At 38.1% G+C, this 26,980-nt stretch overlaps 1 protein-coding gene across 4 annotated transcripts in view; it reads right to left on the reverse strand.

Moving 5' to 3' along the window:
* Positions 1-1,518: 1,518 nt before the first annotated feature.
* creb3l2 (cAMP responsive element binding protein 3-like 2) overlaps positions 1,519-26,980 on the reverse strand; it is a 56,453-nt gene continuing 30,991 nt past the window's right edge. For 2 of the 4 annotated variants that reach the window (XM_066667179.1, XM_066667180.1), the window contains exons 2-13: positions 20,615-20,846; positions 19,914-20,113; positions 17,089-17,259; positions 15,616-15,697; positions 15,285-15,466; positions 14,940-15,086; positions 13,415-13,473; positions 12,675-12,743; positions 10,832-10,931; positions 10,349-10,472; positions 6,751-6,994; positions 1,519-3,322 (exon numbers count right to left, since the gene is read on the reverse strand). In XM_066667179.1, coding sequence (XP_066523276.1) covers positions 3,253-3,322; positions 6,751-6,994; positions 10,349-10,472; positions 10,832-10,931; positions 12,675-12,743; positions 13,415-13,473; positions 14,940-15,086; positions 15,285-15,466; positions 15,616-15,697; positions 17,089-17,259; positions 19,914-20,113; positions 20,615-20,846 — 1,680 coding nt within the window. In that variant the 3' untranslated portion in view covers positions 1,519-3,252. The remainder of the gene's footprint in view (positions 3,323-6,750; positions 6,995-10,348; positions 10,473-10,831; positions 10,932-12,674; positions 12,744-13,414; positions 13,474-14,939; positions 15,087-15,284; positions 15,467-15,615; positions 15,698-17,088; positions 17,260-19,913; positions 20,114-20,614; positions 20,847-26,980) is intronic. The other 2 variants (XM_066667182.1, XM_066667181.1) reach the window with 2 other exon arrangements.

Genomic DNA, 26,980 nt, shown 5'->3' on the forward strand with positions numbered 1-26,980 from the left:
TGACTGAGCCACAAAGACAATTGTGTATCATAAAACATTTGCAAAGGAGCGCAATGTATTTGCGAGGGAACACAGTTGTGTTTTTGCGAAGGAATACAATTATGTTTGCAAGGGAACACAAACCAAGTTTTTGTAGTGTTTTTAGGGTGGTCCTTGGTGTTATGATGTCTCTGTGGAGATGGAGTGTGAGATGGAGGAGTAGTGGGTGACAGAGAAATCAAAGAGCACAGAAATCACTCTGGAATTTCACCCTGGTTTCTCACCCAAATGTCCAGGAACCCCAAAGGGCAGATAAGCTGTGGGTGGTGGATCTTTCTCAGCACTGTAGTGACACTCATATTGTGGTGATATGTCAGTGTGCATTGTGCTAGTGTGCATAGGGGTAGTGGATGAGTGGGGGAATTTCTGGCCAGCAGACACATGACAGTGAGGCTTGAGTTACAGAGACAGCACAGAGCACAGAACTCACTCTGGAGTTTCACCCTGGATTCTGAACCAATGTTGAGGACCCCCAAAAAAGCAGATATGATTTGGATAATGGATCATTCTCAGCACTGCAGTGACACTGACATTGTGGGTATATGTTAGTGTGTGTTGCAGTCTTATGAGTGGATCAGACACAGCAGGGGTGCTGGATATTTTAACACCTGTGTCAACTCACTGTCCACACTGTTAGATACCCCTATTTTGTTGGTTCACTTTATAGATATAAAATCAGAAAGAGTAGCTCATGTCTTGCAGCAGTTTGTGTTGGTTGTCTCAGTGGACACAGGGCACTGTCAGCTGAATGTGTTTGGTTGGTATAAAATCCCCCTGTTGAAAAAATGAATACGAGAAATGGTTGGAGACAGGGTGGAGGTGGGAGTAAGTTTGTCCAACGCAGATCAACGTGGATTTGCGGGGTATATATAGGGCTTAGAGGAGGTGTTTGGGCATGGTCCTACTCCCAAAATTATGTTATTACATAACTTTAATTGTACTGTTGGAGGGTTTATTGTCTGTTGACCAAATATAAAGTCTGTCTTCAGTGCTTGGACCCCTAAAAATCCAAGCAAAAGCAATAGTGGCTCAAGCACCTTCAGTGCTTGGCCCCCTTAAAAAATGACATTACCCCATTACTATGTTTAGAAAAGTCTGTGTTTCTGGATCTATTTAAGGCTGGTTGTATAGCTCAACTCAATTACTAACATCACAGAACAAAACAACAGCAGATTGTTTTGAAGGGGACAAAAATCAACCTTTGTTTTTAGTCCATTATGTCTTCTGCTTTGATATGCTTTAAATACAGCCTCTTCGTAGGTAAGTCACAAAATGCATTTTGTCTACTTCTGGCCTCAGCAATACAGTAAATCCACAGGTATTTACAAATCATACCTTTGTGGAATTTGCATTTGTTTCAACTTCCAATAAATTATATTCTAACATAAAATATTTAAAAGTTCACCATAACATAAATATCATACAAAGATGCATGTGTAGACGACATAATGTTGCATATAACTTTTTATAGACAGAAGAAAGATATATATGAAAGACATTGACTACTAAATGTGGTTGTGGACTAAATAAATGGGTTGCATGCCACTTTTATTATATTTCCCATTGATTCAACATATATTAACTTCCATTTAAAAAAATACTAATGCCACCAGGCATGACATAATTACTCCATAATAATCTGAGAACTGTTATTTAAACTGACTGCAATCATTTCATATAGTTGTTAACTTTTACATTTATGTTTATGTTAATGCTGTCAATAAATGGGTGTTTTTTTTAATTGGTTTAATTCAAGTGTCATTGATGCCAAGCACACAATAGCATTAGGCTAATCCCTGAATGTGAATGAGGATGTGTGAAATAGCAACCCTTGTGGTTCATTTACTAATCATGAGTAAGTTACACTTTACAATAACAATCTACCGTAAAAAGTCTCTTAAAAAATAATAATGCTATAATGCATAATAAAGGCATCGCCGCGAAAATGTGGCCCAAAAATTCCAGTTTCAATCTGGCACTGCACATATAATATGTATGTCAAAACCTCAAATGAAAAGTGTAAAAACAATAACCAGTAATGTGTTCATTCAATTTTTTTAAGTAACAAAAGTACAAGGACAAGAATTTTTTTTTTTATTTCATGCCTATAACACATTCCCAAAATGTAGAGACGTAGACATGGGTATGAGTGTGCTATGTCACCTTTCCTTGCAATTACAATTTTTAATTTAGGCCATTCAAGCACCTGCCTTCTTTGTCTATAAATTCACACTGCTGTAGCAAGTGCAAAATTAGGTCTAAGTTTGTCTTGCTAAGATAAAAATTTGTCCCGTCTTCAGCTGAATGCTCAGTTAAAAATGAGCCCCGTCAGATTCAAAATTCTGCCTTTATTTACTCTCTCCTCAAACTGAACTATTAATGTTTTAGTCTATTAAAACATGGATGTAATGTGTAAATAAGGAATGGACAGGAGAGATCAAATGTGTGTTATAATTATAAAAAAGATAAAATTATAGCCTGTGTAATGTTTGTCTAAATTAAGGGAATGAATTACTACATCAAGGGAACAAATTATTAAATTGAGGGAATGGATTATTAAATTGAGGTAACAAATAACTAAAATGAGGGAAAGGATTACTAAATTGACGGAACAAACAAAGTCTCTAAATAATATTTTTCCACCAAGAGACTTTAGGGGCTCCGTACTTAGCTGAGTTTCAAACTCTGTCAACTTTTTTATTTTTTAATGGAGAAACATAAATGCTTTTCAGGCTTGTACATGTAAAGTACCTTAAGAGACTGAAACCTCTTGGAACTCACTTATTAATTTACATTCACTCACATCTGATTAAGATATGCACCAAAAAGAGTGCTATATTTTATTTCTGCTCCAGGGCTGATATTGTACTTCACATCAGTGACAAATTGTGTCTTTCTTTTGTAATTAAATTTGTACACTTTGTGAATACAGTTCCAAGACACTGGTGAACAGCGGTAAAAAAAAAAAAAACACCTTCTTTAGTAGCAATGGAAATTGCATTCAAGCTGATATATAGTCTATAGACGTGGAGGAAAAACACCTAAAACAAAATAATAAAATGTATAAAAAAATCCAATATCTATATTTGTTTTCTTTACCCACCCAAAATAAAAAAGAGAGAAAAGAGTGTGCTGAACACTACTTGGAACTATAGTATAAATGTATAAATACAGAAATGGCCCATGTCTTGGCTTGAGGATGACCAGCCTGCCTCATGATGGCTTGTTCACTGTTCTCTCCAACTCAATGACTTTAGGAGTCTCATCTGACAACTGAACAGTACTGCAGAAGACAAGAAATACAACACATGTATGTTAATATGGTCATGCTGTATATTTAACACAAAAATATATAAATAAATATATAAATAAAGATTTGTTTTTACATACAGGAATAAACCCATTATTCCAATATATTAATAATTTGACCAAAAGTTATCTACGTGCCCAAAATAAAAGTGGAAAATATTTTTTAAAGCTTGTTTTATTTTACAACCCTGTTTTCCAAAGTTATGTAAAATGGTGATAAAAAATAGTAAAAGAAAAATGTGATGTGTTCATTCACTTTTTAAATAAACAAGGACAAGATCTCCAATATTTTCACCCATGAACTTGTATGTATTTTGTAAAATATAAATATATATATATATATATATATATATATATATATATATATATATATATATGTGTGTGTGTGTGTGTGTGTGTGTGTTTTTGTTTGTTTGTTTGTTTGTTTTTTTCCTATAACACATTCCTAAAATGTAGACATGGGTACGAGTATGCTATGTCACCTTTCCTTTTAATTAGAATTTTTAATTTAGGCCAGTCAAGCACCTACCTTCTTTGTCTATAAATTCACACTGCTGTAGCAAGTGCAGAATTAGGTCTAGTTTTGTCTTGCTAAGATAACCAGAGACTAGTTGTGACCTTGATGGCTCTCTATATTTCTAATATATGCTTCTGATTTGTATAATCCACTTGAATTTAAACACACAAACCTCAGTGGCATGTCTGCATAGATTTAATGTATAGCTTTCTCTTTATATAATAGTGTTTCAAATTGCATTTCTTGGAGCATCAGCATACTTTTTCCAAGTCTGTGAGGCTCATTGTCACAGTAGTATGATGTCTCATAAAATATCTTGTCAGGGCTCAAAGATCACACATTTTCAACAGTGATTTCTGGCCCTGCCCAAAACAAACTTATTTTTATCTTGAATAATTTCACAAAATCTTGTGCTTTAAATGCCAGTAAATGTTCTTTTTGTGATCTCTTATGAATTTTCTTAGAATTAGTGATCCGTCTTGTCTTTCAAGAATGGAGCCTTTTGTGGATGTGTTTTTAAATAACTTCTTAAAATTAAGCCTACATTCACATTACAAGCCTAATTTAAACATTTCCAATGTTTTTTGTCACATTTTGCTCAGATTTGGTTACATTGACAGGACATAGTCATTAATGTACAGCGCCCTTCCTAAATATGGCACCCCTGGTTAAGAAGTGCTCTTTGGCTTCTAATAAATTATTTTTTTAATAATACAACAATGCAAAAAAAGAGAGAAAAATCTAAGCTTTAATTAAAATGCCTTTATTTGGTGTGAAAAAAATCCCACATTAAGAAATAAATCTTTTGAACAAAATCATGTGTGCCACAATTATTGGCGCCCCCTGGTGTTAGTACTTTGTACAACCTCCTTTTGCCAACAAGACAGCACTTAATCTTCTCATATAACTCTTCACAAGATGGGAGAATACAGAAAGAGGCCTCTTCGACCATTCCTCTTTACACAACCTCTCTAAATCGTCCTGGATCCTGGGTCTTCTTCTATGCACTCTCCTCTTCAGATAACCCCATAGGTTTTCTATTGGGATGAGGTCCGGAGACTGAGATGGCCATGAGAGGGGCTTGATTTTGTGCCTTGTGAACCATTTGGCCACATGTTTAGGGTCATTATCTTTCTGAAAGACCCAGTGACGGCCAATCTTCAGCTTTCAGGCAGAGGCCACCAGATTCTGATTCAAAATGTCCTGATATTTCAAAGAGTTCATGATTCCATGTGTCCTTACATGGTTCCCAGATCCTCTGGAGGAGAAACAGGCCCACAGCATCATCGATCCTCTCCCAAACTTAACAGTGGGCATGAGGTGTTTTTCTGTGTACTCATCCTTGGTGTTTACCCCAGACCCACTTATAGTGTTTGTTGCCAGAAACCTCTATTTTGGTCTCATCTGACCAAAGCACACGGTCCCAGTTAAAATCCCAGTACCGCTTGGCAAACTCCATCTGTTTACACTTACACAGTATAACTCAGAAAAGGCTTTCTTCGTGCATGCTGCCTGATGGTTGTTTGGGAGACCTCATAACCTCAAGAAGCCACCATTTGATTCAGTTCTCTTACAGTGAGTTTGGAGAACTTTTTACTTCTCTGACCATCCTTCTCACTGTGTGTGGTGCAAGATACACTTGTGTCCTCTTCAAGGCATTGTCACAGTTGCAGATGTTTTGAACTTTGTGATGATTGCTCTGACAGATTGCTCAGATTGATAAGGGCATCTGCATGTGAGTGGCTATTTTTTTGTAGCCATTGCCTGATTTATAAGTCGACACACATCTGCTTTACTTGAATAGTGTGTTCTCTTGTCTTTCCCATGTTTAAGAGTGAGTAAGAGAAATAGGCCTCTGTGTAACGCCATATTTATACCCCAGGGAAACAGGAAGTGATGAATTACTAATTTAAGGTTCCTAGATACTTTGATCCACTTCATACACTACAGTAGAAATTACATAAATGGTTCAAATACATTTATTTCCAAGAAATTGTTAAGGGTGCCAATAATTGTGGAACAGGTCGTTTTTATGGGAAATAATTTCTTAGTCAGGATTTTTTCTTGATTTATTTTTTCACTTGAGTTGAATGTTGTTTTTTCACATTTTTTTCAGAGTGAGATTATGCTTCTGCAACAAAACATTTATTCATTTTTTAAGGCTTTTAACACATTTTAACTAGGGGTGCCAATAATTATGGAGGGCGCTGTAAGTAACATTTATCTGGCTGTATTGCTAACATATCAGTCCCTGAAATGGCATGTATGCACACATACATGCATTTAGGTCAAACTGGGTCTCCAAGCCCTGTGTAGTGCATGACTTAGATCCTTAAAATAATGGCATCTACACACATACTCTGCAAAATGTCTAACACAATGTTTTATATGTAGCTATCACCCACACTGAGTGTGAGGCCAGCAATCAGTGCTGTAAACCCTCTTGCATATTGTCTCAGCAGTTTCACATCTGAAGAGTGCTGGTATTCTAGCGGTAGCAGTGAAAAATTAGGAATTTCATATGCAAATATTAATTTGTCTGAACATTGCTATATAAATAAAAGTTTGACAGATTTATTGGTAATGTGAATGTAGATTAATTCTATACATTTTTTTTTCCTAGTGTTTTGCAGACCTCAAATTTACAATTTTTAAATACAAAATTACATAAACAGGGTCTAAATCTAAAATATAACCAGGTTGGTCAATGTTAACACCGGAAATCTTTTATTGTACCTGATTTCTTTAAATACCTTTATAAAGAGATCTTAGATTTTATTTTATTGCATTTTACAAAATGCCTCAGCTTTTTTGTAACATGGGTTTGTACATACAAGTTAACAAACACAAGAATTTTTCAAGGGATTTTAGCATCTAATAGTCACCTGTGTGTGTTCATGTTTATGACAAGGGGTTTTTGCATATTTGTTCCATTGTTCTGAATGAAGGGTGGGTGGAGCTCTGTTGCCTGTGTCTCTGCCTGTTTGTGTCTGAGCTGCTGGTCCAAGTGCCATACGGCCATGACATTTACTTGACCATCCCACTCTGGATAGTCCCCACCCAGTCCAGAGGGTTGTAACTCCTCAATCCCCCGATGTTCCTCATAGGCTAGCAGGTTCCTGGATTTCACTGTTGAATTTTACACAAATTATAAATAACAGTCAACATTATGAAACTGTTAAGTGAGTTTATACAAATATAATGGTGTTTTCCACCACATGGGTCCAGCTCTACATGACTCAACACGGCTTGGTTTGTTTAAAACTTGCCACCTTTCCACTGGCAGGACTCACCCATGAAATGGAGTCGGTGACGTCAAAAAACCCTGTCCATAACAGGAATGGCTGGCTTTGAAAACCACAACAACTTTAGGCACTGTTTACACATCCTGTATTTGCATTTTGGACGGAACACAGCTCCACGCCCCATTTTTCACAGTTTTACTTTAACTTGTTCAGCTTTCACTGGAAATGTTTGTCTGCAATCAGCCTAAGGAGCATATAAACCTTTTAAAAATACCTCAAGGTAAAGTTACGAGCTGCCATTGTGAGTCCAATAAAAATAAATGTGAAAGCTGCTGTAACTTAAGAAATGTTATCCAGTGTGTTTGTGCTGAATTTGATTGAGCTCTGCATTTTGTGGTGATTGACATGGCTCTGGCCAATCAGCACTCTGTAGGCTTTACACGTCACCATTTAGTACCTACTCTGCAAGGTTGGAACCTCAGGTGAGCTGGGACTGAAAACCTACCCAGTTCTAGGGAGCAGATTTGGCCAGTGGAAAAGTCAAAGAGCTGTGCCGAGTCTTGTAGATACATGTATGTTTCATACAGACCACACCCGTAAGGGTTGAAATGGGTAGGTGAACTCAGACGTATTTTTGGGCAGGAGTTCAGGGTGGCTTTGCAATATATATATATATATATATATATATATATATATATATATATATATATATATATATATATATATATATATATAAAAACACACACACACAGTGGGAAAGTACATACACACTCAATCAATCACGCTCCAACTTCTCCACCATGCCCAAGACCAAAGACTTATCTAAGGACAACCTAGGACAAAATTGTAGAACTGAAAAAGGCTGGGATGGGCTATAGGACAATAGGGAAGCAGTTTGGTGACAATTGTCGGTCTGGGGTTCAATGCAAGATCTCACCTTGTGGGAAAAGGATGAGATAAGTCAGGAATCAGCCCAGAATTACATGGGAGGACCTGGTTAATGACCTGAAGAGAACTGGGACCACAGTCTGAAATCTGACCGTTAGTAACACACAATGCCGTCATGTATTAAAATCCTGCAGGGCGCACAAGTTCCCCTGGATCATGCCAGCAAACGTCCAGGCCCATTTGAAGTTCACCAATGACCATCTGGATCCAGAGGAGGCATGGGAGAAAGTCATGTGGTCAGATGAGACCAAAATAGAGCTTTTTGGTATCAGCTCCACTCGCTGTGTTTGGAGGAAAAGAAGGATGAGTGAACCCCAAAGAACACTGTCCCAGGCATGAAGATGGGGGTGCATTTCTGCAAAGGGGACAGGATGACTGCACTGTATTGAAGGGAGGATGGTTGGGGTCATGTATCACAAGATTTTGGTCAACAACCTCCTTCCCTCAGTAAGAGCATTGAAGGGTGAGTCTTCCAGCATGACAATGACCTGAAACACAGCCAGGGTGACTAAGGGGAGGCTCCGTAAGAAGCAGTTCAAGGTCTTGGAGTGGCCCAGCCAGTCTCCAGACATGAACCCAATAGAAAATCTTTGGAGGGAGCTGAAACTCAATGCTGCCCAGCGACAGTCCTGAAGCCTGAAAGATCTGGAGAATATATGTATGGAGGAGTGGGACAAAATTCCTGCTGCAGTGTGTGCAAATTTGGTCAAGAACTACAGGAAACGTCTGACCTCTGTAATTGCAAACAAAGTTTCTGTACCAAATATAAGTTCTGTTTTTCTACTCCCACTCCAGGGTGTATTCCCACCTTGCGCTCAATGAATCCAGGTAGGCTCTGGACCCACCACGACCCTGAACTAGATAAGGGCTACAGATAATAAATGAATGAATGTAAATGAATGAATGAATGTTTTTCTATTGTATCAAATACTGATTTTCCCCACTGTGTGTGTGTGTGTGTAAAAAAAAACATATATATACATATATATATACACAGGGTGGGCCTTTTATATTATGGATACACCTTAATAAAATGGGAATGGTTGGTGATATTAACTTCCTGTTTGTGGCACATTAGTATATGGGAGGGGGGAAACATTTCAAGATGGGTGGTGACCATGGTGTCCATTTTGAAGTTGGCAATTTTGGATCAAACTTTTGTTTTTTCAATGGGAAGAAGGTCATGTGACACATCAAACTTATTGTGATGGGATTATTCACAATTAAAAAACAATGGTGTGCATGGTTTTAATGTAACTTTATTCTTTCATGAGTTATTTACAAGTTTCTGACCACTTATAAAATGTGTTCAAAGTGCTGTCCATTGTGTTGGATTGTCAATGCAACCCTCTTCTCCCACTTTTCACACACTGATAGCAACACCGCAGGAGAAACGCTAGCACAGGCTTCCAGTATCCGTTATTTCAGGTGCGGCATATCTCGTATCTTCACAGCATAGACAATTGCCTTCAGATGACCCAAAAGATAAAAGTCTAAGGGGGTCAGATCGGGAGACCTTGGGGGCCATTCAACTGGCCCACGATGACCAATCCACTTTCCAGGAAACTGTTCATCTAGAAATGCTCAGACCTGACACCCATAATATGGTGGTGCACCATCTTGTTGGAAAAATTTAGGGAACATGCCAGCTTCAGTGCATAAAGAGGAAAACACATCATCATGTAGTAATTTCGCATATCCAGTGGCCTTGAGGTTTCCACTGATGAAGAATGGCCCCACTATCTTTGTACCCCATATACCACACCATACCATCAAGATGTGCAGCACCTAAAACTATGGATTCTGGAAACCTGTGCTAGCATTTCTCCTGCAGTGTTGCTATCAGTGTGTGAAGAGTGGGAGAAGAGGGCTGCATTGACAATTCAACACAATGGAATTGAAGAAACTTGTAAATAACTCATGAAAGAATAAAGTTACATTAAAACCATGCACACCATTGTTTTGTTTTTTTTTGTGAATAATCCCATCACAATAAGTTTGATGTGTCACATGACCTTCTTCCGATTGAAAAAACAAAAGTTTGATCCAAAATGACCGACTTCAAAATGGCCACCATGGTCTCCCACCTCCATGGTTTCCCACCTCCCATATACTAATGTGCCACAAACAGGAAACAGGAAGTTAATATCACCAACCATTCCCATATATATATATATATATATATATATATATATATATATATATATATATATATATATATATATATATATATATGTATGTATGTATATATAAAATCCCTTATATTAGTGCAACTACAGAAATGTAATACCTGTAGCAGTGTAGGACTCCTGCATGTTGAGTTCTCTGGAAATGTCAGTTTTTGTGACTATTGAGCAAGGACTCAATCCCTGGTAGAAGCTGCCCAGGAACACAGCAAAACAGAGCACTACAACCTAAAGAACAACAAATTAGATGCATTTATCACAGTGTCCCCACTTTATAATCCTACTGTTCTATTAGACTCAAATGAATATACTATCACTGGTATAACTTTTTTAGGCATGATTATGGTTTAACTAAAGCAAAGCGGACCAATACTAATCTATTGGTACAAAGGCAATACCCAATTTGCCCAAAGCAAAAGTTATTTTATTATCAGCATCAGTACTGTAATTGTTATGGATGTGTATGTCTTACATTTTACTCTCACTATCCATATGCTACATATTCTCATATTATAATCTGTATTATTTTTTGCAAGACTCTCTATATCAATACAACTACTCTGTGTCAATATGGCAGGTGTTCCCACCATGAGACATGTGGATGTCTGAGTGCTGGCCATTCTGCAAGAGCGAGGGACTTTCCCAGTCACCATGACTTGCAGAGTTTGTAGCTGCTGCAAAAGAGACCTGAGAAAGAGAGAGGGAGAGCGAGAGAGAGAGAGAGAGAGAGAGAGAGAGAGAATTTGGTACATTGGAATTTGGAGGCCTAGTCAACACCTTGAAGCATTTGTCATGTTCCTGGTCCTTAAATTATAATATATAATATACACTAAACAAATTGTCAAAACAAAATGAATGCAATGATGTGGAGATGGCAAATGTCAATATTTTATTCGTAATAGAACATAGATGACAGATCAAAAGTTTAATCTGAGTAAATGTAACATTTTAAAGGAATAATATGTTGATTCAAAATTTCACAGTGTCAACAAATCCCAAAAAAGTTGGCACAAGTAGCAATAAGTGGCTGGAAAAAGGAAATTGAACATATAACGGCTGGAAGACCTATTAGCACTAATTAGGTCAATTGACAACATGATTGGGTATAAAAAGTGCTTCTCAGAATGTCAGTGTCTCACTGAAGCCAAGATGGTAAGAGGATCACCAATTCACCATTGTTGCGCAGAAAGATAGTGCAGCAATACCAGAATGGCGTTACCCAGCGTAAAATAGCAAAGACTTTTAAGTTATCATCATCAACCGTGCATAACATCATCAAAAGATTCAGAGAATATGAGACAATTGCTGTGCGTAAGTATTAAGGCCGTAAAACTCTACTGGATGCTCATGATCTCTGGGCCCTTAAACATCACTGCACCTCAAACAGGAATACCACTGTCAAGGAAATAACAGAATGGGCTCAGGAATACTTCCAGAAAGCATTGTCAGTGAACACAATCCACCGTGCCATCCGCAGTTTCCAGCTGAAATTCTACAGTGCAAAGAGGATGCCATTTCTAAGCAAGCTCCACAAGCTCAGATTTTGGACTGGGCCAGGGGTCTTTTAAAAAGGAGTGTGGCAAAACGGAAGACTGTTCTGTGGTCAGATGAGTCATGATTTGAAGTTCTTTATGGAACACTGGGATGCCATGTCATCCGGACTAGAGAGGACAAGGATAACCCAAGTTGTTATCAACGCTCTGTTCAGAAGCCTGCATCACTGATGGTATGGGGTTGCATGAGTGCTTGTGGCATGGGCAGCTTGCATGTCTGGAAAGGCACCACTAATGCAGAGAACTATGTTCAGGTTTCTAGAACAACATATGCTCCCATCTAGACATCATCTCTTTCAGGGAAGACCCTGCATTATTCAACATGATAATGCCAGACCACATTCTGCAGCAATCACAACATCATGGCTACGTAGGAGAAGGATCTGGGTATTGAAATGGCCAGCCTGCAGTCCAGATCTTTCACCTATAGAAAACATATGGAACATCATAAAGAGGAAGGTGCGACAAAGAAGGCCCAAGACGATTGAACAGTTAGAGGCCTGTATTAGACATGAATGGGAGAGCATTCCTATTTCTAAACTTGAGAAACTGGTCTCCTCTGTCCCCAGACGTCTGTTCAATTTTGTAAGAAGGGGGGATGCCACACAGTGGTAAAAAATGGCCTTGTCCCAACGTTTTTGGGATTTGTTGACGCCATGAAATTTTGAAACAACATAGTTTTCCCTTAAAATGATACATTCTCTCAGTTTAAACTTTTGATCTGTGATTTGTGTTCTATTCTGAATATAATATTAGATGTTGGCACATCCACATCATTGCATTCAGTTTTTATTCACAATTTGTTTGGTGTCCCAAATTTTTTGGAATCTGGTTTGTGTGTGTGTGTTCTGTTTGAAAAATATAGAATGTAACTTACTTATTAGTACTTTCTAGATTCTGAACTTTTCTGCGTAGCTCACTGTTCTCATTGGAGCATGTTTCCACCCTGTGTACAGAAAAATGTATCATCATTTACAGTTGTACACACAGCAAAAATTCATTCATTCATTATCTGTAACTGCTTATCCAGTTCAGGGTCACGGTGAGTCCAGAGCCTACCCGGACACACCCTGGAGGGGGCACAAGTCCTTCACCGGGTGACATTACACTCACACACGGACACTTTTGAGTCGCCAATCCACCTACCAATGTGTGTTTTTGGACCATGGGAGCAAACCGGAGCACCTGGAGGAAACCCATGCGGACACACTAAGCTCCTAACAGACAGTCATCCGGAGTGGGTCTTGAACCCACAACCTCCAGGTCCCAGAGCTGTGTGACTGAGAGTGTCTCAGTCACACAGCTCTGGGGACCTGCTGACCTGCTGTGCCACCGTGACATCCAGTTAAGGCAGTGCTAATTCTGTTTTTCCTTATCATATGCTGAATGTAATCTAAATCTATTTCAATAATAATGCATTTTAAAAAATCAACCAGTTTTCAGTGTGTATTAAATATTCTATGGACTGGTTTCCCAGACAAGAACTTAACCTAGACACAGCATTTTTCAATTGTGATTTGCCATTGAATGGAGGATATAGTTCAGGATTAGGCTTAATCCTTGTCTGGGAAACCTCCCCTATATGTGTGGTAGTTACAGGGAAGAAAAGAGACATACTTTTTTTCAAGGGCATCCATGTATTCTTTCTTCTTTCTGCGGCTTTCTTGAGCTGAAATCTGTGATAAAATTTATGGTTTGATATTAAGTTTTCATAATTCATTCATTCATTCATTCATTATCTGTAACCACATATCCAGTTCAGTGTCGCAGTGGGTCCAGAGCCTACCTAGAATCATTGGGCGCATTTTCATAATTCAAATTAGCCTAAAATATATATTAAGCACATCTATTTATATATCATATAATTTTAATACATTTTCCTATTGAGGTATGATGATTTTAGACTGCCCCTAAATATCTTCTGACTTCAACTAGCCCAACGACAACCCATCAAATGTTTCACTCTGAAATAAGCTAATATACTAAGAGCACTTAAATATGTATCTTAAAGGCCCAACAACCATGTTCTCATAGAGCTGAAGGTAGACACAAGACAAATAGGCAACACAATGGATTTCATATTTTTTCACAAAGGATTGTATTTATCCTTTAATTAAAGATAATGCTTTTTCACTGTAAGTGTTTTGATTCATTCATTCATTCATTATCTGTAACCGCTTATCCAATTCAGGGTCGCGGTGGATCCAGAGCCTACCTGGAATCATTGGGCACAAGGCGGGAATACACCCTGGAGGGGGCGCCAGTCCTTCACAGGGCAACACAGACACACACATTCACACCTGCGGACAATTGGAGTCGCCAATCCACCTACCAACGTGTGTTTTTGGACTGTGGGAGGAAACCCACGCGGACACGGTGAGAACACACCTCACAGACAGTCACCCGGAGCGGGAATCGAACCCACAACCTCCAGGCCCCTGGAGCTGTGTGACTGCTACACTACCTGCTGCGCCAAGTGTTTTGATAAGTAAAGTAAATAAACCCTAACCCTAACCCAAGGAAGGACAAGAAACACTAAGCAAAGTTTTGATTATCTGAGAGGAGAGCTTTTCTTTCCCTCTTTGGTGTTTCCTTGTTGGCCTGCAATAAACTTCATTTAGGTCAGGACCAAACCTGGGTACTATACATTCACAGAAACTGTACTATACACTCACAGAAAAAATGTACTGTACATGTACATCATTGTCTCTAATGGTAAAAACAATGATAATGTAAAAGGTACAACAGTGGTTTTAAAGTCCAGTTGTGTTCCCTACATTCCATACTCTACTCCAGAAGGAGAGGTGAATATTTGTAAGCATTCATTTTAGGACTGTGTAAAATAAAACAACAACATATATGTCCTGGAGATTAAATAAAGCCTATGAAATTGACTAAATTTAAAATAAAAAAATAAAACTATACAATTAATACATAGAATGAATGAATATGAACCCTTGAGGGTACAGAGACAGTGAGTTTTTCAAAGTGTTAGACAGGAAAATACATTATGATTTTGATTGACATAGATATTAAATCTTTACTTTCTACAGTAGATTTATAGTAGATTTTCTAAATTTTCTGAATTGCTTTGTTCACAAAGAGTAGGTGTGAAAAAATGATCCCATACATCCACAGATACCTTGTTTTTTATTTTTCTGCGAATCTTTTTGAGGGCCTTCTCCTCAGACTTGGACAGAGGCAGTTTAGTTGGGACTGGGTATCCCTCAGCAATCAGAGTTCTTCTTTCTTCCTCTGTCAGCAGCAGAGGCCCTGAGCCCTGCAGTTTCTATCAGCAGAAAAGAAGCCACAAGTGAAAAGTTGTACAAGTACAAGTGAAAACTTGTACAGCAATCAAAATGCGACAGAAAATATAAATGGATAAAATTATGTGCATGAGTAAAAGTGAAAAGATGGAGAGAGGGAGAGAACGAAAGAAGGTTGTGGAAGGATTTGGGAAAATGGATGGAGAAATTATCATACTCACATGTGGGGCAGTCAGCAGGGGCGAGTTAGCGAGTGAGTTGGAGGCACGTGGTGCTACCTTGAGGACAGCAGGAGTCTGTGTTGGGCTGGCAGGGGCACAGGGATGAACAGGGCTCTGACTGCCCTCTGTGTCACTGCCATGAGAACTTGGGGGAGTAGGAGGCATTTGAAGGGCTTCCAGCTCTGCAAACAGAACATTGCGCTTAACTACCAGTACTTTGATGAAAGTTGCCAATCAGATTATGCTAAATAAACTTCAGATTTTTTATTCTTGTAATGTCAAAAACTGTTTGCCTTGTTTAAATGAAATCTGCATTAAATCACAAGTGTACCTTTAGGAGAGAGATTGAGGAACTGATCCACCTCATGTGGCTCCAGCTTAATATGAGGGCTAAATGTATTACCATCCTCTATCTGCAACACAGACCAGGTAAAAGCATTAACAACAAAAACAATAACTAGAGAATGCAGCTCTTAATGAATAAATAAAATAAGAAAAATAATTTAAAAAAAACATACTGTGTTGTGCCAGCTGCAAAACCTCGGACAAAGACTTTGTCAACATCTTAGCCATTTGAAAAAAAAAGCATGGAATAATAATATAGAGATTAAATATTGGAAGAACAATATTGTGTTTCTCAGTGGAACAAACTAATAATAGAAAAAATATTTTAGTACTGTTGCTAAACCCCTGAATCACAGATATATTGCTCAGTTACTAATATTTAAACTTTGAAACATAGTGAGTGACTATATGTATAGGCATTCAAACTTTAGATGTGTTTTATGCTAAATAAAATATGCATACATTACATAGGAATTTTAAGAACAATCCAAAAAATAAACAATGCAAAGAATTCCATATTTGTGAAGAGAGAAAATTTGGCACATATGTTTTACTTTATGAAGAAAAAGCTTGGTTAGCTAGATGGCGAGACTGGAGAAGATGTTCCTCTGCATTTTATCATTGCATTCATGATAGCTAAAACCAAATTATCATCTCCATCTGGATGGATTCAGCAATCTATGGATGAGATCAGTTGTTCCATTGTCCAACTTGGAGAGTCAAGGGGACAGAGACTTGACCATATGAAACTGAAGGGAAAATATCTGCTTTTAAGCACAGATTTTGCCCATCTTTAGAAAATAGTGTTAACTTTGACAGCAGTGTTAACTTTGACAGCAAATTCTGATTTAGTTTTAGTTATAGTCTTTTGATTAAAATGCCATTCAGTTTTAGTCATAATTTAGTCATCTGAATAGTTTTTAGTTTTACATTAAATTAAACATTTATTAACAAGATATGGAATATTATTGGAATATAATATTATGTTTGAAAGACCAATACACACACAAACAGAAATAACAAACCTTACTTATTGAGCATTACACTAACAAAATATTGATGACAAATAGGTCTGCTCTGCCTGAAAAATATATGCATTGTTCATTAATTATAATCATTCACAAGATAAGATGTAAAATATCCTATGCCAATCCATTAGAGCTTCACATAGGGCCCACCCCACCCTTTTCCTACCAGCAGCCACACAACTTCTATTGTTCCAATCCTACAGCTACACCCTAAGTTTGCTGTGGCTGTTTATCATCTGATCAGCAACCAGCTACTCTTAACATCTACGGTTATTCATCGAGCCAGTCACAAGTCCGCAAACCACCTACTACATCACTAGCTCTTCTTTCCATGTATATCTCCCCTGCGACAAACTAACCTTACAAGCTGATAGAATATGCTTCAGCAAGCTAACCCCTGTACATAATCTACAACTAGGATCTTCACCTACCCACTGTCCAAGATTTTGTGGAGTTGGAAGGACATCATAAGTTGCTCCAAGCAAAAATTTTATATGACCCACAATTTTTGCCAAGTGATCTTCCGCTTCTCTAGATTCTCCCAGTGGCCACTGGCCTTGTTTTGCCTGTGATGCTGCTGTTGTGCACCGCGCCTCCTCTTCCTGATAAAAAATAAATGACGTTCAACCAAAGAGGGCAGTGACTCTTTACAATTATACTCAAAGAAGAAATTAGTAAAATATTGGAACTATCAGTAAAGTGTACACAAGAATGGAGTTCTGCGCATGCGCCTTCCAAATCCGGCAGCATCACAAACTGGGTAGTGTCAGGGCTTTCCAGCCCAAAGTTTTGCCAAAAGGTTAATTACCAAAGCCTCATTGAAAGGTTCTCACTAGTTACACCTACTGTACAAAGGGATATGTGACAGACTAAATTAATCCTGAGCCAGAGTATCCTGGAATGTTATCATCCTCATCTTTGCCGCTTAATTCAGGGTCTAGGTCCTGTTTAAAGTAAACTATTTTTGCCACTCTATAAATATAAAAGTGTGTGTTTGCATGGAAATATTAGTTGAGTGTTGTGATGGTGGACACTCAAAATAAATACATCAATGATGTACACTGACACTGAATGCAGGAGTGCTTATGGAACCAGGAGTGCAAAAATGCTTATGGAACTGGAAGTGAAGAACCGTAAACTAAAATAATAATAATTATAATAAAAATAATAATATAGATAATAATATAGACCTATAATAGGTTTATTTTATATATATTCCATACTCTACTCCAGAAGGAGAGGTGAATATTTGTAAGCATTCATTTTAGGACTGTGTAAAATAAAACAACAACATATATGTCCTGGAGATTAAATGAAGCATATGAAATGGACTACGTAGAATGAATGAATATGTACACTGACACTGAATGCAGGAGTGTTTATGGAACCAGGAGTGCAAAAATGCTTATGGTGTGAAAAAGAAGTGAAAAAGAGTAAACTAAAATAATAATAATTATAATAAAAATAATAATATAGATAATAATATAGACCTATAATAGGTCTATATTATTATCTATTAATATATATATATATATATATATATATATATATATATATATATATATATATATATATATATATATATTGTCAAGTAGCCTACAAAACATTAACCTAATAATATAAGAGTTTTATCTTTTTCGTTATCTGTAACCGCTTTATCTGTAGTCGTGGTGGGTCCAGAGCCTATCATTGGGCACAAGGCGAGAATACACACTGGAGGGGGCGCCAGTCCTTCACAGGGCAACACACACACACACACACACACACACACACACACACACAATTGAGTCGCCAATCCACCTAACAACGTGTGTTTTTGGAATGTGGGAGGAAACCGGAGCACCCGGAGGAAACCCACGCGGAAATGGGGAGAACACACCAACTCCTCACAGACAGTCACCCGGAGCGGGAATCAAACCCACAACCTCTAGGCCCCTGGAGCTGTGTGACTGCGACACTATGTGCTGCGCCACCGTCCTGCCTAACAGTTTTATGCACTATAATTATAATAATAATAATTTATATAATCTATGATATAGTAACTGAACTTTAACCGCTAACTCTGACACTTAACCACCAAAAGCACCAAATAGCAACTCAAAACCCATCTATGGTGTCCCATAGAATCCAAGACCTCATTTGTCATCAATTACATGATTTTTACGGTACCAATACAAGCCTTGAGCCAGGGCTTCATCTGGCATGCCCCTTTTTGCTTGACACAGGTTCCGACGCCTCACTTCATATGTCACATCACTAGCAGCTAGCAATCTGATAAGTACGACTTTCGTAAACTTCAAAATACTTTTTTTTCTGGAACTCCTGCACCTAAAATAAAATGTCTGAAAACTGAAGAGTGAAAAACTTATTTAATTTTTTAATTAGCGAGTAGTGATAAAGCTGGTTTCTCTTCAAAATATATGAGAGGGTGACTCAATGGCAATATATTTGTTTATGACCACAGTTGATTATGGACTCACTGTAGAGGAAAAGTCATTTTATTAAAGACGACCTTTATAATTAACTCCTGGATAAAACTCTCCACAAATACGGCACAGTATGTAGATAAAGAGAAAGCTTTATCAATCTAGTGGTTACTTGTGTTATTTCTACATGAAGTGACCACAGAAATAAAACTCTTCAGCGTTAGATAACACTTTCGAGTTAGTTTCCTGATAAATTTGTACAGTGCAATGTGCCAAGTGTCTAGATGGCTAGCTTTTAATTTGTCCACTGAACAAGTCACCTTAGCGGTTATCGCAACAACTGCGCAGGAACTGCATACTGCAAACATACATTATCTGACTGCAGAAGCCAGTATTTTAAGACTTGTGTAGTGCACTGCATAACATATAACAAGGGAACAGATGACACTCAAAAACAATGGTTAGAGGTAAAATTAAGAAATGGGATTTACTTTGGTCACCTTTATGGCTATATCTGTATAAAGCAACATGACAAGTGTTATAGTTATACTTACCTCTTATTAATGAACCTATTCTAAATAGTTAAATATTCCAAAAAATGTCTACAAAGTAATACCATAGCACCTGCATTTTATGCAAAGATTATTTTTAGGTCATTTAAAAACACTGCACTAGTCTATGCAATAAAAGATGTAAATTCAACTCATTATTTCGGAAATATGTAATCTTTGTTCTTGATTAGAAAGAAAGAAGCCACAAAGGCCCGGTTTGCTGAAAGAGTTACAATATCATAAATTACATAATAGTGTGTGATGTCAAACGGTTTTTACCTTTACAACACTTGCCTGTGTGGTCTGTGGAAGGGTGAGTGTTAGAGCTGATTCAGTGGCCTTTGGCTCAATGGCAGGGCCCTCTGGGGACAAGGTGAGAGCCAGATTGGGCAGCAGGCCTGGAGACTCACAAAGGAGATGCTCCATTTTCAGCTGCTTTTCCTCCTGTTCCGCTGGCCAGTCTTCGTTGTCTGAGTCTCCTGCAGAAACAGCCCAAGTGTTCATCTTGATAGCAATGCAAACCTACACAATCACTGAACATTAAGTTGAAAAACCATTGATTTTGAAATTATGTCTAGAATTAAGTCTTAGATAAACCTGAGCCAAAAACATGGAGAATTTTATGAGAAAATGTATCAAAATATTTTGCAGGCACTGCAAAAAACTTAAATCACATCAGAATTAAACTTGCTGTCTGACCAACAATGACCAGGTACCAACAATAGGAGCTGACTAGGTAATGTAATGTAAAAAAATGGAATAGTATGGAATATTTACAAAAACATTTTTAATATTTAACAGTTAAAAACCAACAACAGATATCACAGTTAAGCATAGCCCCCTTGGATTTGTAAATATTAATATTTTAACACTAACTTTAAAATTGAGTGCAATGAACTGAAGACAGTGTTGTAAAATATTTACATAAAAATACTGAAAATGTGTATAATGCCCACACTTAATTAGAGAAAGCTGCTCACCAGATCTGCTGCCTGTTTCGACAGGCAGGTGTGACAGAGGGGACTGTGGGCGCGAGTCGCCACTCAGAGAATAGCTGTGCTCAGCCTGGATGTGTGGTGGCACTGGAGAAGATGGGATCAGCTCCTCCTCAGTGTCCATCATTTGTTCTTCTCTCCCAGATAAGAAGGGGTCACTCAGCAACTGGCCTAGCAAGGCCTCTTGTGATAGGTCATCCAGAAACTCAGTGAAATGCTGCAAGGACAAAACAGACGATGAAGTCAATAACTGGAGTATAGATGTGCATACAAATTAAATATAGTCACTTCAGCAAACAAAGTCCCTCAGGTCCAGCAGTAATCTATACTATATGGTAGGGGTGTAACACACCATTGTGACACAAATTTCATCACATGCTTCTTATTTAATGACCTTTAATCTAACTGTATTTTTTTAAAATCAGAATCACAAACATAATGAAAAGGCTCCAATCAGGACAGAAAGTAAGTAAGTTCTTAAGAGAGAAATGACTGTCTGCAGAGCTGCAGCACATCTGACTGAAAGGGTAAGTTAGAAAGTGCTGCCCTGCAATTGGAAACCAGTTGGACATCTTTAGGTAATATTTTTGCATTACTTTCCAAGTATAACAAAAGAGGCCAAACACTGGAGCCCAAGTACTGTATTCTATTATGCCTGTATTTAATTGCTCTGTACTTCCAGCATTGTACAATAAAGCATGTCAAACAGCACATGACTGTTAAAGGTGTCAAAGTTCTGTTACAATAAAAACACTTCAAGTTTTTGTTCCTTTTAATTTCTCCTTTTTTAATTGCAGAAAAAAATATATTTTTCTTTACAATTTTTTTTTGCTTCAGAAAAAAAACAGTTAAAGATACGGTTATCACAATCTATTCCTGTTTTGCCTTCATAATGTTGTAATCACATGTTCAGTTCTATTTTTCCTGTGTGAAGGGAGTTTTATATGTGTATGTTTCTTCAGTAAACATGTGTGCTCATTGAATCACTATTATTTAGTAGTAATCACTAATAATTAGTAGTAATCACTAATAATTAGTAAAGGTCTTTGTTTTTATATAAAGATGAGCTGTTTTATGAAATGTATGTTGCACTATTCTGTTTTACAAAGTGTTTCACTGAGTCTTTTCTAGAAAAGGAATGTGACAGGAGGATATGGGGGTGAAGTTTTAAAGAGTTACACTTCTGCATACAGGAGATCAAGGATATTTTTCTCATTCTAACTGTCACGGGTTTTAGTTGATACTTAGAATTCAGTTTCTGCACAGAACTGTTATCTCTTTCTTACCTTATAGGTGTCTCAGTTACAAAATAACCCCTTATATGGCAATGAAGTGTGTATAAGGTATTAAAAGAGTTTTTTCTTTTGTTAGAGCAGAGCAGAGTAGAGGGTTAGTGCATGCTTTTAGCTGCTCTCAATAAAGGTTACTCAAAGACCAGTTTCAGTCTCATTTCTTATTAGTTGATAATTTCCATGACACCTGCCATGATGTCAAAACAAGACAAAAAGATTTTGAGTTTATAAAACAATATTCACACATATACTGAAAAATGCAGTTGTGTTTGATCAAATAAGGATTTTGTGCCCTGTTTTTTTGGCAAATTGATGGACCAATAGGAAAGCTTTAACTGGTCCAATCAGATAGCAAGTTTGGTTTATCCAATTACAGTACTGCAGGCACACAAAGCTTTGGATTGCTGTCTGCCTCTAATGCTCTATCATTGCATGTGGACCTGCCTGCCATGTATCCACCACCCACTAGTAAACCTACCCAGAGCAGCGCCCACAGGTACAGAGTGATAAAATGTGGAGTTTAAGCAGCACTGGGCACTGTTGGAGTTATTCAAATTAATAAATATGGTTATGACATAAGTAAAAAAAAAAATTATAATTATTTTATTATTATACCAGACACATTATGTTTATGATTTACCAGACACATTATGTAAATGTATTTGCACAAAGTATTGGTATCGGTGATACCAGCCTGAATTTTACTCAGTATCGAATCTGAAAGGAAATCTATGGTATTGAACATCACTAAGGACCAGTGAGAGAAACTATCATAGTTTCATGTCTCATCATACACCTCCCCTCACACCTCTTGTTCCTTATTTCCTTGACCATCACCCTTATCACACCTACCCCCTCCCCTGATTTCCATTTTCTCTCACCTTTTCCCCCCTTCCTCTGTCTTACACGTTCTTCATCACCCTAATTCTACATACCCCTCCTTTCACTCCCCGTCTTCCTCCAATTCCCTTCCCCCACTACTCCAATGTATATAAGGCCCTCCTAAAATATTTGGTGTTAGACTGGATTGGGAACAGATTGGACTGGCAACAACAGTCACAGACTGGATCGGGACCAGACTGGATCGGGACCTGACTGGATCGGGATCAGACTGAACTGGTGACAAACTGATGACCAAGCTGTGCCCGTGCTTTTCTGCATGCACGTGAAGGAAACCTCTGAACCTCCAGTTTCTAAACTTCAGATCATCCTGAGATCATCCAGCTGTACTCATACATGGTCCTGTGTATGTGTAAATAAACTCCAGTCAACGCCAAACTCCAGTCTCCTGACTCTTCAATGCCAAATTTCTAACAGTTGGTGCCGTGACCCGGATGGCATACTGAATCCTTCTTGGTGAGTAACGCCATGATGAACTAAAGAGAAATTCTGGCAGAACCTTCCCCTATGCAGACTAGGATATAAGGAATATGAGTCAGTAAAATTATCCTGAAATTGTAACTGTGTTGTTACTGTTATCCCCTCAGGTGAGGAAAGACCAGTAGTTTGTAACTGTTGTTACTGTTATCCCCTCTATATGAGGGAAGGCTGGTATTTTATAAGTATTTAGATTTTCTGATCAAAAGAGGCCTGTTTGTGTTTCGTCGAAACACTGGCGTGTCACTGGTAAAAACCTAGTGTTTTGCGGCTGTTTTATATTCTTTGATCAAGAAAGATCTATTTGTGTTTGTTGAAACACTAGTGTGCCACTGGTAAAAACTTACAGTTTTGTGGCTGTTCTTATATACTTTGATTGGAGGAAAACAGTACTTAAAGTTACTGTTATCTATTAAGGGAAACTTTTGTTTTGTTTATTTTGTTTGTTTGCTTGTTTTGTTGTGTTGCCTCACCATGACTTCAAATGGCCAAAATGCTCATAAATATTGTAAAGTCTCCTGGAAGCCTATTAACTATAGAAATAGCATTAGTTAACATTAGTTAAGGGTAGGACTGAAATGCCTCAATGGACTGAACCAGATTTTGAAAAGGTAATAGACAGCATAGTCAATAAGCACATCAATGAGCAAAAGAGCAGTCAGTACTTTTTATCTAAAGGCTTTTCTGCAGACACAGAATGGAATTTTGAAGAATGTAGATCAGCTTTAGGATATGGTCATCAAACATGACTCTGCTAAAGAGTGCCATTATGTCTTTAAGCAGTACTGGAAGTACAAACTGAAGTCCATGGAACATAAGCTAGGAGAATCTGAGGACAAGATCTCTGAACTAGCTGATGAGTGTAAAAAGCATAAACAAGCTGCTATTAATGCACAGAAAACCTGTGAAAAATTTCAAAGATCACTGAAATCTCTTGAACTGAAACATGTCAAATGTAAAAGTCAGTCTTGTCCTTCACCAATAGGCCATCTACAAAATAAGTGTTGTTACTCAGATTTAAATCCTCCAGCAACAGCCAGATTGTATCCGCAACTGGTTGCAACCAACATGGATGAAGAGACTATCTTCTGAAGAGGACTCTGAGCATGGGCTAAGTACTAGCCATGGTAACCGTGTCTGTAGAGATTCTTTTCCATCACCTGTCTTCACAATATAGCACATAAACAACACAGCATACAGGAATGTACATGTAGAAGGGCTGTTGCCAAGCAGCACAGAATCTATAATTATGCTGCTCTGGGATGGATCATGAATGAGATCTGTCATTATGTACACTTATGGACACGTGGCAAGATGATTATGATCATTTTGTCCCAAACTGTGGCATAGCCTCCTGGAAACAGACTTCTGAGAAGAAAGTGGGAGGGAAGCGGGGCAGGGGAGGGGAAAGTGTGTGTGTGTTTGTGGGGCAAGGGGGTGATGTGAGAAGATGGCAGTGGACATTTTTAAGCATAAATCACAGAACCAAGTTGTGATATTCTAACCTGGATGTGACATACACATATCTACTAGGCCACTGTTATCATTTTAATTGCCTGGAAAAAAATGTATTATTTAGTACACACACACATACACACGCACAAACACAAAAGTCTTTAAAACACATGTATTGCCATTTTGCCTTTCCTCTGATAAATAACCTGTACAGTTAGGTAAACAACTGAGCCAGCATGCATAATTAGAGTATTCTACACTTTTACTTGTGGATGGAGCATTTTAAAAAATCTGTTGCTGGTATACATTTTTTAAGTAAATTAACCTTTCAAAATATCCAGATATGTGTGAACAAGACCTGGAAGTATTATATGTAGTCTCATAATTCATACGGGTTCTCTAGCGCTGCTTCTTGACTGTGATTGAAATTGATAAATTTAATATAATTTATTCTTTGTGCCAATAAAAGAGGCACTAATTTTGCACAATGTCTCTATGTTCTTTCTCTTATGTTCTCTATTATCTTTCTACAATATAATTGGAATCAGCATCATCATATATATGTGACAGTTTAGGATTGCTCAGGGATGGATGATCAGATTGTTATACCAGCATTCTTGAGTATATCAGCATATTTATAGAAAAGTGAGAACAGGATAACTTTAGAGAATAGGGCAAAGTGTAGCAATAGTATGAAGAAGGAAAGACACAGTCAGATATTGAATATGTGGGCCAAAGCTAAGACAACGGTCAGAGAGGACACCAAAATTTTTAACAGCAGCAGGACGGACTGGAGAATTATTAAGTGCAATCAAGAGGTCAAAGTGCACAAAACCTGATTTGTTACTAATCATCAATATTCATTTTATTAGCATTTCATTTTAGAACATCCTGTGCTAAAGAGTGTTAGATTTGTGCCTCTGAATAGAAACTGACAACTATCTGTTGGGCAGAATCTGTTTCATAATAGCATTGTATCAGTAAGGGCAATAGTGGAAATGAGCATGACAACAGAATACATGCAGATAAAGAATCAAGAGAAAATTATAATTTATATCATTGACTTCAGGAGAAATCATTAAGTTCAGGAGAACTCGCACACAATATGCCTCTCTATCCATCAACGAGGCTGCTGTGGAGAGGGTGAGCAGCACCAAGTTCCTGGGTGTGCACCTCACAGAGGACCTCTCCTGAACCATCAACACAGCATCACTGGCCAAGAAGGCTCACCAATGGCTCTACTTTCTCTGCAAGCTAAGAAGAGCAAGAGCTCCCACCCCGATAATGATCACCTTCTACAAGGGGGTATCCTAACTAGCTGTTTCACTGCGTGGTACAGGGCCTGCACAGCATCATGCCGCAGAACCCTCCAGCGTATTGTGAGAACTGCTGAGAAGATCATTGGTACCTCTCTCCCCTGCCTTCAGGACTTATACAGCTCCCGCCTCCTATGGAAAGCCCTCTGCTTGGCGGGTGATCCCACCCACCCACTACACAGTTTCTTCGGCCTGCTGCCATCAGGGCGGAGACTGCGTAGTCTCAGGGCTAGGACCAGCAGACTGAGGTATAGTTCCATCCATCAGGCTGTGAGAATGCTGAACTCTCTCCCTGCTCTGCACCCCATCCATGCACCCCCGCACACACTACTCAGCAACCTCATCAATTACCACCAATACCCAACTGTGACTTTGAAAATCAGGCAGGCACTCAACCATTTTAACCAGCCTCCAGGCTTCCTATCCCTATATTTGCACTACTGTTTACACCGGTCCTGTTTATATTGGTACTGTCACTTAAGATCCTCATCAGACCTAACTGTGACTTTTTCAATAGAACCGGTATGCACTTGTTCACTTTATTTACTTGTTATACGGTTATCTTGCACTATTGTCTACTCTGCCTTGTACATCCAGTATCCTACCTCCTCCTATTACGATTATTTTGCACTATTGTTTACTCTGCCTTGTACATCCAGTATCCTACCTCCTTCTATTACAATTCTTTGCACTATTGTTTACACTGCCTTGTACATCCATTATCAAATCAAATCAAATTTATTTGTATAGCACTTTTTACAACTGATGTTGTCACAAAGCAGCTTCACAGAATTCACATTCACAGAAATGTGAACTGGGAAAAAACCCAGGTGAGCAAGCCGGGGGCGACAGTGGCAAGGAAAAACTCCCTCAGCTGAGGAAGAAAACTTGGGAGGAACCAAGGCTCACAA

The sequence above is a fragment of the Hoplias malabaricus genome, chromosome 4, assembly GCF_029633855.1.
Source record: "Hoplias malabaricus isolate fHopMal1 chromosome 4, fHopMal1.hap1, whole genome shotgun sequence".
NCBI classification, from domain to species: domain Eukaryota; kingdom Metazoa; phylum Chordata; class Actinopteri; order Characiformes; family Erythrinidae; genus Hoplias; species Hoplias malabaricus.